The sequence below is a fragment of the Larus michahellis genome, chromosome 1 (assembly GCF_964199755.1).
Source record: "Larus michahellis chromosome 1, bLarMic1.1, whole genome shotgun sequence".
Lineage (NCBI taxonomy): Eukaryota > Metazoa > Chordata > Aves > Charadriiformes > Laridae > Larus > Larus michahellis.
In genome coordinates, this window is record NC_133896.1 from 192,203,189 (window position 1) to 192,219,583 (window position 16,395).

Below are 16,395 nucleotides of genomic sequence, written 5' to 3' on the forward strand. Positions count from 1 at the left end.
AATTTGGGTAGCTGAGGAGTGGATTATGCCCTCGCTTTTCAGAAACTACCTGGAATTACTTGTTTTTAATAAGCGGCAAAGAAGATGTCGGACAATTAAGAGGAAACGAGCAGAATGTTGAAGTGAACCTAAAGGTCCTAGAATCATAGAATCACAGAATGGTTCGGGTTGGAAGGGACCTTAAAGATCATCCAGTTCCAACCCCCTGCCATGGGCAGGGACACCTCCCACTAGACCAGGCTGCTCAAAGCCCCATCCAGCCTGGCCTTGAACACTTCCAGGGATGGGGCATCTACAGCTTCTCCGGGCAAAGAGAGCAGCAGCTCAACCTTCTGGGACCATTCCCATGTAGATAGTGGATGAAATGCACAAGTGTGACAGCACTCCGAAGGGGATTTTTGAAAATATTTGTCCTTGGCCAAACTGTTCCTGTTGAGTCCAGCTGAGAGGGCAGGCCAGCTCAGACGGAGGCAGGAGGAGGGAAAGCAAGGAAGAGGAGTGCTCTTCCTCTTCTGGCTGCAGTAAATTGGGGAACCACAGCCTTGGCATGTTATTGAGTGGCTTTTGAAATCTAGATTCTTGAACGACTGGAAGAGGGAGCTTCATTGGATAGGAATAGGGTCTAGCCTGTGACGTTACATATGTGGGTAGTCCCAAATCGTCTCCTCTGTGCTGATGAGTGACGTGACTGCAGTGGGTGAGTGAAGAGCAGGGAGTGATAGGGATGCGGGAGGCAGAGTACGTGCGTTTTGGAACAGCTTTTGATGTAGGCTTCCACAAAGTCTAACTCAAAAGTAAGTTCAGTTTGGCTTTGATGCAGGAGCTGTTACGTTGACTGAGAACTGTAAGAAGGGCTGCAAAAAAGTTAAGAACTGCAAAGGTTCTCTGTAGTCTGGGCACTTTCAGCCCCATTTTCACAGACCTGTAACTAGAGGGTCCTCCCAGGCGGACATGGGATCCCTCCTGCTCCATCTGTCTCCCTGGGACGAGTCGGTGTCACTGTGTGAAACCTGCAGGTCTGACAGGCTGCGTTACTCTCCGCAAGACTCACCAGTAGGAAATGGTACAGCCAGTGCGCTAAAGCAAACAGAAATGCGTCTCCATCCTTTTACGAAGCACATACGGATATCTGGCTAAAATGATGGGGTTTTTTAATAAAAGCTTTCGGGAGGTGGAAGGCGCTCAGCGGGATTGCTACCCAGCAGCGCTCCTCCTTAGGCTGCGCCACGCGCACCCCTGAGCTGCAGTCTGAAGTCTAATTTAGCAGAGTTAATGAACAACAGAAACCCGTAAATCTCTGGGCGCAGGCACAGGCGGCCCGCTCTGGGCTGCAGGCTGAGGCCAGCGGCTGAGGCCAGCAGCAGCCGCCGCCCGGCAGCCAGGCCGCCCGCTCCTCTCCCCCGGCAGCCCCGGGGGCTTTCCCTGCCTCGCCACAGGCGGAGGAGGAAGAGCCGCAGCGGCTCCTGCCCCGCGGCTAGATCGGCGGCCGCCGGCCAAGGTGGGTGGGCGCACGCCGTCCCGGCCGGCGGGCGGCAGCTCCCGGCCGGTCGCTGCTGCGGGCCGGGGCCTGCCCACCCCTCCTGGGCCGAGCGGCGGTGGCGGGGAGGGGCGTGCGGCGGGGCGGCCGGCGGATGGCGGCCCTTGGCATCGCCCGTTGCCGCTGACCGCGCCGCCGCAGCTCGCCGAGGTGAGAGGGGGGGCGCTGGGCCGGACCGAGCCGAGCCGGGCCGGGCCGGGCCGGGCCGGGCGGCGGGGGAAGGGGCGGGAGCGCCGGCCTCGGGCCCGGAGGGGGGCGGTGGCTGGGGACGGTGTGGGCGGCCGAGGCAGCCCGCTTCTCCGGCCTGCCCGGCAGCCCCGGCCCGGCATGGTGAGTAGGGGGGGGTCGGGGGCGGCGGCGGCAGGAGGGGCAGGCCCGGCTGGGCGAGTGAAGGCCGCGGCGTTGTGAGGCGGCGGGCTGCTGCGGCCGTCGCCCTTGGCTCCGTTCGCAGCCCCGCTCCTGCATAAGGCCCGCTGCCGCGTTATTCTCTGCGAGGCACAGGCTGGCTCTCAGGGCCGCTCCCCCGCGACCCCCGGGGAGCGCGGCCGGACCAGCCATCATTTATGCGGGTGTCGGGGATTGCGCCCGTCAGGAGAGAGGCTGTAACCAGAGGCAGGGAGGGAGCGCCTGCCTGGGCAGAGGGACGAGGAGGCGATGGCAGGAGCATGGGTTGGCGCTGCCCCTGTGTCCTGCGCTGGGCAGTCTGTCAGACTGTGTCAATGAAACACGGTATTTGTGGGGCTGTGGCTGCACTGAACCCGGATTGCGTATTTCTCCAGGCCTCTCTAGCTTTCCGAAGGCTGAACGTGTTGGATCTACCTCGTGGTCCTGGAAAAAACTTTGGCCATGAAATAACAGGTTTAAAGCATGGCCACTTTCCTCAGCTCTTTTTCATCTCCTGGGTACCTACTGCACCTGGAGGTCAATTGTTCCGTGTTAAAATGTCTACTCTGACCCTCCATTAGGTTGTGTTTCCTCTCGATAGGTTGAGCAGAGTAAAGATTAAAGATCATCGCTGCTGGAAGGAGGAGCTCCCATCTCCCTTCCTCCTGCCTTACCTGTACGGGACCCTTTTTTTGCTGATTCAACACCCCGGTCTGACAGAACGCTGGTGAAATTGCTCATAGGAGGTCCTGACGGGGAAGGGAGATGAGACCTCTTCTGACTAGCTTAGCTGCTTGTGGAAATGCAGTCTGACTTGGTCAAGTTTTATTTAGAATATTTACACGCCATTACAGGAAACTTGTAATTCAAGAGCAGCTATCTTTTTGTTTTGTTTGAAGCTTGGTGAAATTTTGGTTTTGCTTTCAGCCTGCTGCTGGCTGATAAACCAACTTCAGTGCTGAGAAGCATGCTAAATGCATTTCTTTCTGGAGTGTGGGAAAAAGCTATTGCGGTTGGTTTTGCATTTATAGTTTGATTTGTTTTGCCATTCTTATTCCTAATGATAGAACTGTGCATGTTGCTCTTTCTGATGGGTGACATCTGCTGGGTTTGTACCCAGAGAGTTTATGTAGCTCAGGTAAAGGAAGAAAAGTGGGCCATCCAAGCCTGCATCAGAAGTTACACAGAGAAATTTCCAATGGAGAAGCTGAAATGTTGCTGTAGTTCCTCTTGCATGTCCCAAGGTGCTACTACAAAGGCATGTTTCAATCCACAGACAACTTACTCTGTGAAATTAATGTCCTAAAGAAGACAGAAGTTCAGCTGTCCCAACCAGTCATACAAGTCTTCAGTATTTTTTTGTTTGGTGTTACTGCTAAAAAAAAAAGCTCACAGACTTGCCCATTGCTTTTTTTAAAACCCGGGGGTTTTAATGATGCCATATAATGGTTTTGAAATGCTGTTATATATATAAAGCATAATTATTTAATTGGATAAGTGGGGTTGGAATGCAACAGGACAGTTTTATTTGGATCATGAAACGTTTTTGTGTATGTATTTTGTATTTTTAGGAGCATGAAAGTCTTCAGTGTTTGTCCTGCAATTTTGATGGAACATGTTGTAGTAAGCATTTTCTGCAGCGGTTTGCAGTCCTCACTGTCAGGCATGCAAAGCTGCTTTTCCAGCTCCCATTAACTAAGAAGTAAAATTCCCCCTGGTAAAGGAGACAGACCAGAGCAAATATTTTCTGCACTGTGAATTTCCATTTACTAAAAGATGGAGAACTGTCATTTTAGTTTTGTAGTTATTGTCCTCTTAAGAGCAAAACTGATCTTTGTGCTGCTATTGTGGCTAAAAGCTGTGAGGACAAGTTGGAAAGAGCAGGAGTATAGGGGAAAAATCATTGTCTTCCCGTCATCCCATTTTTTTAGCAGTAGGAAGAGGATGGAAGAGAAATGTTGCTTGTTCTAGCATTGAGAGATGCTTCAAAATTACTTTCTTCTCAGAGAAAATGAAGTTTCTGAATGGGGTCTGTGGTCTTACAGGAAACCTTAGGTGGTAAATGGAATCATTAGACCTTTTCTCTGGGGCATTGTCCCTAGCTGTAAAAGTGCCACCTTCTGCCTGATGACCTTAGTCCTGAGACTGAGTGGAAAAGCTGGCAACTTTTTCAAACTCTCCTTATTCAAACAAGCACGGAGAATACCCCTCCTCCTCGTCACTGGAAAGGCGTGGGAGGTTTGCTTATGCCTCTCAAGAATGGCTTTTCCTGTGAAGCCTCGCTGGGACTGTATCGGTCCTCTTGTGAAAGAAACTCAGAATTGACCTCGCCTTTCTTCCCTGTAGTGATCTTTGCTTTCCTTGAATCAGTGGTATTGATTTTATTGCTCTTCTTGTCCTGTGCAGCATGGATCTTCCCTTGCAGCTCTCCTCTTGGCTCCCACGACACCACTTTATATTTCGTTGAGGGGACAGAAACCTTAGTAATAACATCAAAACTAATTAAAAGAGCTTATTCATATGCCTTGCTGTCACAGCAGTACTTTGACGCTCTTTTCTGTGTTGCCTCTTTTAATTTATAATTTTATTACATATATATATATACAAATACATATTGTATAATACGGAAGGAATTTATTCAAGGGAAGCATCTTTCTAATTATAGCTCAAAACTAAGTGAGAGTTTTGGCTGATACAAACTGTCACCCATTTTGGTCTTTATTAGCAATTTGTTTTCTTAGAGCATGCTATAAGTTATAAGGTGTCTGCATCTGAGAACTTGGCTTTGGTTAGAGGCACTGGGGGGGTAGTGCGCTGGATCACTTCGCTGAGACTTCCCAGTAGAAAGGGCTACATGATAAATCCTCTTCTGTAGGTGCTGTCCACAAAAAGAAATTGCCAAGGCATGAATGCTGTGAGAATGGAGTTGGAAATAGAGATTGCAAATGAGTGAAAATGGTTAACAGTTTTGTTTCATGATGAGTTATCAAGGATTATGGGCAGCGGTCCTTTAAGTATTTTAACTTTGTGCCGAATAGCTCAACAATAACACGGTCACTTGGTTATTTACAAATATTGCAGGAGCAAGAGAAAAGGTAACTTTTTTAAGTGAATGGTGACTCTCCTTTGGCTTTGCAGGTGGAGCAAAGAGCCACATCACATCTTCTGTAGCTGAAGAAATTCTGAAGCTGGGCTTTTTCAGTCACCTGTAACACTGCCTTCTTACGGTAGCAGTGCAGGGGTTTGAAACTGTGAGGTTTGGATGAGTTAAACAACCAGAGAGTAATCAAATCTTAGCAGGGTGTATCGGCTGGGTATCTTTTGTGAAAATCCAGTTTCTGGGTATTGCATCAGTGAGGAAAGATGTAAGTGTTGAACTGTTATTATGAGCACATGAGTTATTTTCATTCGAAGTCCTTGCTGGGTTTGGCAAGCCATCTTTTCCTGCATTTCTAGCTGAGAACCCAAACGTGGTTCTGCTTGGACACCGAGTTGTTCATGTGCCTGCCATCTGGTGGCCAGATACCACAGCTAACTGGACTGGCTGCAAAAACCCAGCTGAGGCTCTGTCTTAAGGATAGTGGAGAAAAAAGTAGATCCTTTTGTTACTGAGATGTGTCTCAGGTGGAGATTGGGTTTTGCATGGTTTCTCTGGAGGAGAAATAAATTTTTGTAAGTTTTGTTACCATCTTTCTTCTCTTTTCTAGGATATGATGGAGCTCCTAGAGGAAGATCTCACCTGTCCCATTTGCTGTAGCCTGTTTGATGATCCTCGTGTCCTGCCCTGTTCACACAATTTCTGCAGAAAGTGTCTGGAAGGAATCCTTGAAGGAAATGTGCGGAATGTGCTTTGGAGGCCATCCCCTTTCAAGTGCCCCACGTGCAGGAAGGAAACTCCTGTTACTGGAGTCAACAGCTTGCAGGTCAACTATTCCCTGAAAGGTATTGTGGAGAAGTATAACAAAATCAAAGTGACTCCGAAAATGCCTGTGTGCAAAGTGCACAGCGGGCAACCCCTCAACATTTTTTGCCGGACAGACATGCAGCTGATCTGTGGGGTTTGTGCCACCCGTGGTGACCACACAAAGCATGTTTTCTGTTCTATTGAAGAAGCTTATTCCCAGGAGAAGCGGGCTTTTGAAACCCTGTTTCAGGGCTTTGAAACTTGGCGTTGTGGAGATGCCCTCTCGCGGCTGGATACCTTAGAAACCAGTAAGAGGAAAGCTCTGCAGATGCTGACCAAAGATTCTGACAAAGTGAAGGAGTTCTTTGAGAAGCTGCAGCACACGCTGGAGCAGAAACGAAATGAGATTCTCTCTGACTTTGAGACCATGAAGCTTGCAGTCATGCAGGCCTATGATCCAGAAATCAATAAACTGAACACAATTCTGCAAGAGCAACGGATGGCTTTTAACATCGCAGAGGCCTTCAAAGATGTGTCTGAACCCATTATATTTCTGCAACAGATGCAGGAGTTCAGGGAAAAAATCAAGGTGCTCAAAGAAACCCCTTTACCTTGTTCCAGCGTGGACATCAGCCCTACAATGAAGAGCTTTGATACCAGCCAGTGGAATGGAATAAAACTAGTTGATGTGGACAAACTTTCCTTGCCTCAGGAAAACAACACTCTTAAATTCAAGATTCCCTCGGTCTTTTCGCGCAGATTTATAGTGACCTCTCTTATTTGCTTGCTTATTCTTGCTGTTACCAGAATGTCCTTTGTGGAGTCAGTCGTTGACAATCTCCAGTGCTGGAAATCTCAGTTCTTTACAATTAGCTTGTCCTATTTGGCAGATACAGTGGAGATAGCAGATCATGCAGTCTTTTACTGGGAACAGATGACAGATGGAGCTTCACTTCTAAGAGAAAAGTGTAAAAACTATACATTGGTGGTACTGGATAATGTTGCACAGTTTGTGTGCAAGTATAAACTGTTGTGAAGTCCCTGCTGAAATATAAGAACTGAGAGAGATCTGGTGAAGAAAACATAGAACCTCTTAAAATTAATTGGGTTTTTAAGACTTCCAGTAAAAACATTCAAAGAATCAAAATGTTTCCAAAACATTCATACTGCTCACATATTTTGAGCACTGATAAACTGGAAGATGAAATGAAGCTTTGAAAAACACATTGTTTCTGGATTCTTCTTCCAGTGGTGATTATAGGAATATTATTCACTATAAATCATTTTTATTACCAAAATATAGGGCCAAACTGTGTACTTAGTTTAATGTTAATGTAATTGTAGAATAAGATAAAAAGTGTCACTTCCTAAAACATGAGAAAAAATTTTTTGTCTAACTGGGAGGTGGTTTGGAAAGAGGAAGAACAGTTGGAATGGAGAAGAGCGCTACACTGAGAGGCTTGTTGAGGACTGCCCTTCCACTGCAGAATACAAAGAGCATCATTCACATTCGGGAACCACTTTCTATCTGAGGATGTTACCTCTCACTGAAATAGATATATGTATTTTTTTGTATAACCAAATGTTGTAATTACCCCGTGCATTCAGATTACTGTAGATATTGGTTATTGTTTACATGTTCTATACAAAAATGTATCTTCAGAGCAAGCATAAATTCTAGGGGTAAGAAAAATCAGTTGAGGCTGGTAAGAGAAGAACAAGGTGCAATATAGTATGTACTTTGCAGGTAGTACATACTTTGCAGTTTACTTTTCCAACATCAAATTGTTGGGGTGACTGAGCAGTCTTCTTAGATCCATGTTCCTCTGAAGCCACGCTTTCTTAAAAGGTGGCCTTAGTGTGAGCAGTTCAGTGCAGTGCAAAGCACGCAGGGATCAGCCACAGGAAGGCGGCTCCTGCTGTAGCTCTGCCAAGGTGGTGGCAGGTAGAGCAGTTTCTGTCATGTCCCTCTCTGTCTCTCCAGATTGTAATTCAGGTTGCTGGGGAAAAAGGTGGGATGATTCCTTGGAACAGAGTGCGTGACGTGACAGGAGTATGGATGTTGTTGGTGTTTGGAAGTGCTTTAGCACTCGAACATATGTAGGCTCTCCTACTGTTACTGTATTTTTGTGTACCTTGTTTCAGGAATTAATTGAATTTTCTGAGTGTATTGACTTGGCTGTAGGATAACAGTGATTTAAAGTGAACCGTAAGCTTGAGTTCTCTGAAGTGCCCTTCTTTAAGAGCACATGATACTGAAATATATTGCTTGAAGCACATCTAACCTCTTTTTGCAGTGGTTCTATGAACAGCAATATATAGAATGAAAACATTTAGTTGACATTTCCAGGAAACAAATGTAATTCGTGTCCTACTTCGTGGATATTCATTGGCCTCTCTCAAGGTTTAATAAGTTGTGACGGTCAAGTTACTGTCTTCCTTCACTGTCAGTCCCTGCAAGCTGTTAATTTCAAAAATTAAACATTAAATTCCAAGAATCATAGTTTCCGAGCAACCGAGCCCTGCAAACAAAACGATTGTGCATGATATTTACATCTTTGTTGCCTGGGAGTCCTGTCGCTGCTCCACACCTCGCTCCAAACGCTTGCTAAAAAGCACTGAATGGTTCGGGGAGCTGCAGATGCCCTGCAGTTTAGGAAAGATCAAGTCACAGACACGTAGATCAGAGAGTTATGATTCTTGCGTGTCTGAGAGTGATGAGTAATCGAGAGGTGGTCATTCTGAGTGTGGGAGGTGTGAGATTTGTAACCCGGGCTTCTACCTTGCAGCAGTTCCCTGAGTCCAGGCTGGCACGGATGTTGAATGATGATGACCAGGAATTTAAACTGCTGAATGGAGAGTTTTTTGTGGACAGAGATGGAACTTTGTTTACTTACATCATGGACTTCTTGAGGACTCTCCAGGTTTCCTTACCTACTGATTTCTCAGACTATCAGAGGCTGCAGAGAGAAGCAGAATTCTATGGGCTCTACCCTCTGGCTGACCTCCTGAGCCAGGAACACTTGCTGAAGCCGAGGCTGGAGATCTTGGAAGTGCGTTTTTCTCTCCAAGAGATGCAGGCCTTTTTCCGGATCTTTGGTTCCTGCAGTACTACTGTTGAGACCCTGTCTGAACAGATCACTGTGTTCGCAGGGCAGCAGTCAGGACAGAGCTGGAACAGCCCTTTTCCTTCTCAGAAACCACTCGTTCCACTTCCTTTGGAAAGACCTTCTCATCACGACTTGGTTTTTCAGTGTGGTACCGACTACTCTGCTGGTGACCAGTTTGTGGCCAGGTACTCTTCCTAGTGTGACTTCTCAATATGGAAATGCCTTTGTGACTTCTAGATCATGAAGTACACACTTCGTGCTAGCATAGCTCATTTTAAAGAAACTATCGGACAGCTGTCTGAGAAAAGAAACACGTTTCCTTTTTTGTTGCTAGTTCAATGTTATCTTTTTCTAGTTCTGAAATACCCAGTTTATTTTCTGTTACACTGATTTGCCTGTTCTTCAGCTTTCTAAAATACTGTTCTCGATGTTTGTTTTCGAGTTCTGTTGGGTCTTTCTGTCTCTCTCTGCCCTTTCCTCCTCACTCGCTCTCACAGACTTTAGAATTTCATGGCATCAGTGACCTTCTAGAGGACTTGAAAAACACGGAGTAAAATGAAGCAAAGGAAACAAATAAGGAGTGAAGTTCTGGGGAAGCCTAAAATCTCCAGTAGCTCATGGTCCAAAAGACTTTAATACGGAAAAGTGGAAAAAGAGAATGGCTAAACAGGGTTAAAAACACCAGTGGAACTAAGATAGCAATTCAGGGACTGGAAAGCTTTTGTAGAACCTTTTACTGGGGGGGGGGGAGAAGGGGCAGATTAACTATATGCTACACAGTGGGTTTTCTTTGAATTCAGAGCCAGGTACTGTTTTTATTAAGATTACGCTATATCAGTGATTTTTGTGATAGCAGTATCGTATTCTAAGGACAACTTACATTTTTTAAACAGGCTTTTGCTGAATGTCTCTATTGTATGGAGACACGTTCTTACTGTATAAGAAAAAGTAACCTAATTTGTCCTCTGTGGCTGTTAGAACATCTGGAATTTTATGGAAGTTTCATTGAAATATTTTCAAAAGGGTTATTCTCTTTGAATATATGAATCAACGTGGCAGTCTTTTGATTATTTTAAAAAAATAATAAAGTTTATCTTTCTTCTAGCTTTTTTTAGCTAAGCAAGTAGAAGAAAAACTACTTTGCGTTTGCGAAGCAGCGTATATTTATGTGCCAAACCTTAACTGTATAATTATTACTAATTTTAATGGACTAACAATGGGTTGAGTTATGGCAACTTAAATAGTGGGGAAAAAATTCCTGATTCTTTCCTTTATTTCTTCAGACTTCGTAAAAAATTTTCCTCTGCAGATCAATAGAAAAATTTATCTTGAGTAATGAAACAAGTTGAGTTTGGTTCTGTTGCCTGCTGAATTTCTATCGACTCGGCCTTTGTGGTGACATGGACTCTTTCACTTTTTTTGTGCTTTCCATGAATGTTTGGTGTACTTTCCTCTGAAGTGTGGAACAGTTTCACCCCTGTCAGATGATGTATTTTGTAATAGTATTTTTACCTGACTTCTGTTCCTCGAAATGTCTGGATAGGTTCTTAAACTGTACTTTATATCACGCAAAATCATTTGAGGCAATGTGAGACCGATTTTCGTACTCGTTACCACAAGACCTGCTGTACAAGGTACCTTTGCAATAAATGTCACTGTTTGTAGAGAGAGATCCCGTGTGATGAGAAGTTGATGCTGTTGGGGTGAACGTGACTTCACTGTCCTTTCCATCATTTACTCTTACCTGAAAACCTGTTGCGGCATTATTTCGGGCACGCCACTCACCTCTCTTCCATTAAATGAAATGAGACGGAGGTTATCATCACAGCTATTTCTTAAGTAAGTAAGTAAGTTTTGGTGTGGGGGTGAAAGAGAACTGCTTCTTACCCAACATGTAACTGGACAAATTGAGAATTACTGTTCTTATAACAAGGGAAAGAGTTAAATTGTCCTCAAAGGAAGGAAAAAAGCTATCCAGAACCTTGGTTGCTGCAAACCTGTGCAGCTGTGCTGACCTGCACCATCTGAGGACCTGGTTTGTTTTTAAAAAAATTCATTCCATCCTTCAGGAAGTAACTAAAGTGTGTTGTAACTGCTTTTTTCTTATTTTAGGTATGTTTCCGTAAAGCCTGATAATAGAAAGCTGATTAACGGTACTAATGTGCTAGGCCTGCTGCTTGACACTTTGCTCAAAGACGGATTTCGCCTCATAAGCACCAGGACAGTCTCCAGTGAAGAAAAAGTCGAATGCTACAGTTTTGAAAGGATGAGGAGACCACCAGGCCTCACCGTCAGGGTCAGCCAAACCCCAGGGAGCTCCGGGGCAGCACAGGCAAAGAGAAGCCAAGCGCAGAAAGGGAAATAAAGCCTTTTCCTTTCATCTTTTGAAGGTGGAAGAGGGGTGTGTCGCCACTCGTGGCCTTTTTCTGTTGGCTTGTTTGAAACTGCGACTATTGAGGGAAGTAACAAACAAACAATATTTTTTTTTTTTCAAGTATTTGGAAAAAAAAAATGCTTTCCTGCCTTTTACCGCTCCACCCTGTTCAACTCCAAATAAAAGAGACACAGATTCAATACTGGTTTTGTGGACCAGATTCCAGCATTTTCAAGGGTTGCTTTTGTTTTTCTCTGTGGCTAAAATTTTTATTGGAACTCGCAAAAAATCAGCCATCCCTTCTAGAAAATCGTTCTTATGTTCTGTGCTAATCTGTAAGTAGATTTTAAATACATGATAACACGTGAAGAAATAACGGCTTGACACAGCTGTCATCCCAGCAGCTCGGAGAAGCGGCTGGAGGAGGAACGCAAACCCCAACGATTGAATATCGCTTCTACTTGTAGCGTAATAGACTGATTCTCTTGCAGCGAGCGGAAAGCAGCGTAATGGAAACATCCCAAGTTGTGTTGCTGTGTGGCTCCAGCCACGAGAAAGTGGCTTTGTGAAGCCACCACCAGTGTCCCTGAAATAAGGTGTTACTGTCGCTTGCAAAAAACTCCTCTGTCCTCTCCTCCCGCTCCAAAGGCTGCTTTTCAGTGCTGAGAATTAAACGATAAAGGTCTTTTGTGAACAAAGGGTCAGTTCATTTTCAGACCTTTAACTATAAAAAGAATGAAAATGTAATAAGCAGTCCTTCAGATGGAAGAGTTCGTACAATTTTAAACAAAGTAGTATAAGGGATTTCCTAACACTTGTTAAGTGCAAAACATATTTAGGAGGAAGGCTTGGCGGAAGTGGCTTTAAAAGCCTTGTGAATGTTAGCCCTGTACAACGCTTTGTATAAAGATGCCAAAATTAGCTCAGGTACCAGGAGAGGTAAGTTAATGAGGCCTTATAAATTAAGAATCTTTTGTCCTCCCTTCAAGGCAGGGAAGGAAGATACATTAACTTCAAGGATTCATTATTTGAGTCTGACTTTTGTTGTTGATAAAACACCATCTTTCCAAAGTTACAAACAGGCAAGTAGAGCTTGTTTGGGCTTTCTTGTCTGACTAATTACATCTGGCTTTTCATTAGCTTTAAAATATGAATTTATTACTTTATTTGCAGCACTTAATAATGGGGGTGGCTGGTGGGAATCACCCATCTGTTTCTTGCCCTTAGGAGTTTCAATGGAATGGATCTTCCCAGGCTGGTGGTGCCACTATCGGACACTTCTTTTGCAACCACCGTAGTGCATTTTAGCTTGACACAAGTTCAGAAGTTTGGTGTCAACAAAGAGGTCTCTTTGCTTGTTCTAGAGCTTTCTGGGTTGAGAATAACGTGATTGTGGGACTACATCTCCTACGCTGCTTACAGGTTATATAATGTAGTTGAGGAACGTAAGAGTGGACGCTTTCAGTTCAAACAGGATTTTTTTTTTTTCAATAGTGTCAATATATTCATATTTGTTCAATATGTTTGTATGTGTCTTGATACAAGAATTTTTTTATAGTGAGAACCATCATTCACTGGAACGACCTCCCCAGGGAGGTGGTGGAGTCCACATTATGGAGGTTCTCAAGATGTGACTGGACAGGGTGCCAGATCACCTCGCCTGGGCCCCCCTTCCCATAGCATGTTGGACCAGATCATCTTTCGAGGTCCCTTCCAGCCTGGCCTGTTCCATGATTCTGCGAAGACCTTCTGTGAAGGTCTGACTATAATGGTGGACTTTGAGGTCAGGCTGTTGATGGCAGCGTTCGGGTGACGCAGCAGGCAAGCTGTGTGGGACGGCCATCCCAGCAGGTTGCTGTACTACAAAGACAATGCTACTTGTTTTCTAAGTTCATTTTGAGGTCCATGTACTGACTTTCCAGAAAAGTTCCCATTCCTCAAATTGAGGTAAAACTGAAACCAACAATGAGGAGTATTGAGTGAGTCAGTGACTGTGAATGTTGTTGGTGAAGAGACTTAACAGTAATAGTGAGAAACACAAGACAAAAGTGACAATTTTTTACAGGGAAAGGAAAAAAAATGGATTTGAGGCTGTATTTAAACATCACGCCTTAAATGATCGCTGATAGCAGCACTGTAACTAAGACTAGTTTCAGAACCCCTTGTAGTAACAACGTTAGGCTACTTTACCTACCGCAGACGTAGTGGGCTTATTTTCCTTCCTGTAGCAGCCACTTTGAAAATTGAAGTTTGGATTACTTTTTTTTTTTTTTTTAATAAAGTGAAAGAAAATAAGAAATATTTCCATTTTTGAAAAGTCCTGGAGTTTTAACCTATGCCATCAGTCATGCTCTACAGCTTTGGCAAAATGAACGTTTGGTACAACCATTTCAGTAACAACTTGGGACGTGCGAGTGCTGAACACTTTCTGATTCCCCCCGTGGGTTAATTTTTATTCAGCACAAACATCATTCGGTGAATGCAATATTTTGGCTCTGGAAAAATACAGCAGTGCAAGTACAGGTTGGATGGGGCTTTGAGCAGCCTGGTCTAGTGGGAGGTGTCCCTGCCCATGGCAGGGGGGTTGGAACTAGGTGACCTTTAAGGTCCCTTCCAACCCGAACCATTCTGCGATTCTATGATTCCATGATACGAGCTTTACCTTCACCTCGTCCAAGGGCGTACTGTGAGACTGTGCCTCTTTTGGAAGCGAAGCATGTGACTGTTGGCAAGTTTGGATTCCCAAAATTCTTCTAGCATTTATTCTTACTTAGCACTGAGTTGAGAAGTGTCGCCTTCTGTCACTTGTGCACCTGCAGGGAACGTGACCAGGCTCTTATAGAATGCTTTTGGTTTGTTTTGTTTTTAACTGATAGTTGCTTAATTAAGTTTGAGAGCCTGTGTGTGTGTCAGTAACCTGACAGAAATCTGGTGAAAGTGTCTGACTGAAACTATTAGGATGCCCATGACTTTTACCTGAAGATAATTTGGTATTAAGCTGGTTCTCCAAAGGAAAGAAGCTTCCTGGATTTCTTTAGACAGAAAGTGGAAGCAGCAATGGTAGAGCTACAGGCGGTGTAGCTTCAAGCTACAACTAAATGTCAGTAATCACAAAGGAAGGAGTGAAAGTATGTTCGTTTGCAGAAAAATTAATATATAAATAGCATCAATTTACTAGGAGGCTCTTCAGCTGGCCTGAAGTAGATGCTGCCCTCCACCTTGCGAGATTGTTTATGTTACTTTAAAAGTGTTGCTGAACCAGGATGGCAATTTTCCTGTGCCCTCTTCGGAGCAGTGCGCAGCGCATCCCGCAGGCACTGAGGCAGTTATTTAGAAGAAACAATGGCCGATATTTTTACTGCACTTTCCCTTCTGAGGTCCCAAACAGGCAGCGACGCAGCCGAGAGCAGACTCTGTCACGTGTCATCAGCAGAGTGGTTCACACTGGTGCGTTTCCACAGAAAACAATGGCTGTACGAGTAGAAGCGACTTTGTCTGACGGGAGCCCGGATTCGCTACGAGTCTGAGGGATTTTAAAAGCCTTCTGGTCAAAAAAACAGATTATGTGTTAAACTGAGTACTTTCACCCAAGTCTTGGCAGGCAAAGTCAACCCTGGTATCTCACAATACGATCTCTGCTGGACTAGAGCGTATTGTTGGTGGCTTGGTCCTGCTTTTGCATACGACAGAACCAGGAGCTCTGATCGCTCGCATCTAGCTCTGGTTTTGATTAAATAGGAATGGGATTTTGAAACATTTAGACATTTTTTTTCCAGTGAAGTTGGAATTTGTGATCACTGACACGATCCGCTTCTTCCAGCCATTGCCAACTTTCTCAAGAGAATTCCTTTTTCCTGGGAAGGTGCAAAATCTGTTGATTTCAGTGCACTTACTGCTGTATTTGCCTTTTTATTCCTCCTTGGATTCAGCAAAAATGTACGAACTGTTCCACTGCCTGAGATGCTAGAAACCGAGTGCCGCAGTGCTGGGGGACAGCCCTCTTGTTCTCTTAGGGCGAGCAGTGAGCTCTCTCTTCTGCTTTTGAAGACACAAGTGGACTCCCAGAACAGTAAAGTCACTAGAGGGAAAGGAAACAAAAAGGTAAGATCACGCCGTCGTTCTGTGTCCCACACGGACTGCAGTTTACATGGCAGAAGATTGTTTAAATAGCTTGATCGTCTGTCTGATAGCTTGCTGCGAGATTTGCAAAAGGCAGATGATTCGGAAGGACACCACCTTATTTGCCTTGTATTTTCTTTCTTACTTTAGTCACTTTCCCCTCCTTTATAGTTGGATTTCATCCTGTATTTCTATATTCAAGGCTATCAAGGGCTTTTTCAATACAGTCCTGTGATGCCTGTTGGGTATCCCAACAGGATAGAGGCAACTCTCTTTTTCCGTCCCCTTGTTCTTGCACCGTGTTGGCTTCCTTTCATAGTAATTGATTACATTTTTGTGCTTTTAAGTAACTTTTTGTCTGCTTCTTCACATACTGGGAAGTTCTTTTATGTCCTTCTTATCTCTTTTGGGGACCTGTCATTTATTTATCACCTGAATTGTTCCGGAATCTGCTGATACCAGGGAGGAGAGAGTCTGACGTGAAACACCTTCCTGTTCTTTGGGTATTGATTTCAATATGACAATTCAGGGGGGATTTTGTTCTTTTAGGAAGTGCAGTCACTGCATTCTTACAGGTTCTACAGTCAGCGCTCATAAGATTGTATAATTGATTAAGGAGAGAAGTTTAAGTGAAGCTATTGCAATTGGTACTATTTAGACTAAAAAAGATTCATCTCTTCCTGCTGGCCTTAGTACTGGGAAGTTTTTCCCTTTACTAAATAATTCCAAGCTATTTTTCACTTCCCTGCATAGTTGAATCTCATGAAAACAGTAGAAGACTCCCCCCTAAGATGCAGTATGCGAGGAATTAATAGCCATGCGGCAAAAGAATGATGGTGGAGTAATTGCGTCCTGCCCTGCTTCTACAGGCTTGCAAACGGGGGTAGTAACTTCTGTGCTGACTTCGGAGAGTCTTTTCTCCACATTGGGCTGTTCCCGCTTTTTACCGATTTTGGTTAGTTTCCAG

The 16,395-nt window shown here is 44.6% G+C and overlaps 2 protein-coding genes across 4 annotated transcripts; both read left to right on the forward strand.

The window, feature by feature from the left end:
- Positions 1 to 1,250: 1,250 nt before the first annotated feature.
- On the forward strand, positions 1,251 to 10,607 carry TRIM13 (tripartite motif containing 13). 3 transcript variants are annotated; one of them, XM_074566260.1, is made up of 2 exons: positions 1,251 to 1,498; positions 5,629 to 10,607. In XM_074566260.1, exon 2 carries the CDS (start codon positions 5,632 to 5,634, stop codon positions 6,859 to 6,861), a length of 1,230 nt encoding a protein of 409 aa, XP_074422361.1. In that variant the 5' UTR covers positions 1,251 to 1,498; positions 5,629 to 5,631; the 3' UTR covers positions 6,862 to 10,607. The 3 variants fall into 3 exon arrangements, with proteins under 3 accessions (XP_074422361.1, XP_074422351.1, XP_074422342.1); XM_074566250.1 differs by lacking the exon at positions 1,251 to 1,498 and adding an exon at positions 1,515 to 1,687; XM_074566241.1 differs by lacking the exon at positions 1,251 to 1,498 and adding an exon at positions 1,791 to 1,867.
- Positions 6,166 to 15,077, forward strand: KCNRG (potassium channel regulator). Its single transcript, XM_074566275.1, has 2 exons — positions 6,166 to 9,120; positions 11,048 to 15,077. The coding sequence occupies exons 1-2, from the start codon at positions 8,519 to 8,521 to the stop codon at positions 11,298 to 11,300; spliced, it is 855 nt and encodes a 284-aa protein (XP_074422376.1). The 5' UTR covers positions 6,166 to 8,518; the 3' UTR covers positions 11,301 to 15,077.
- Positions 15,078 to 16,395: the final 1,318 nt, after the last annotated feature.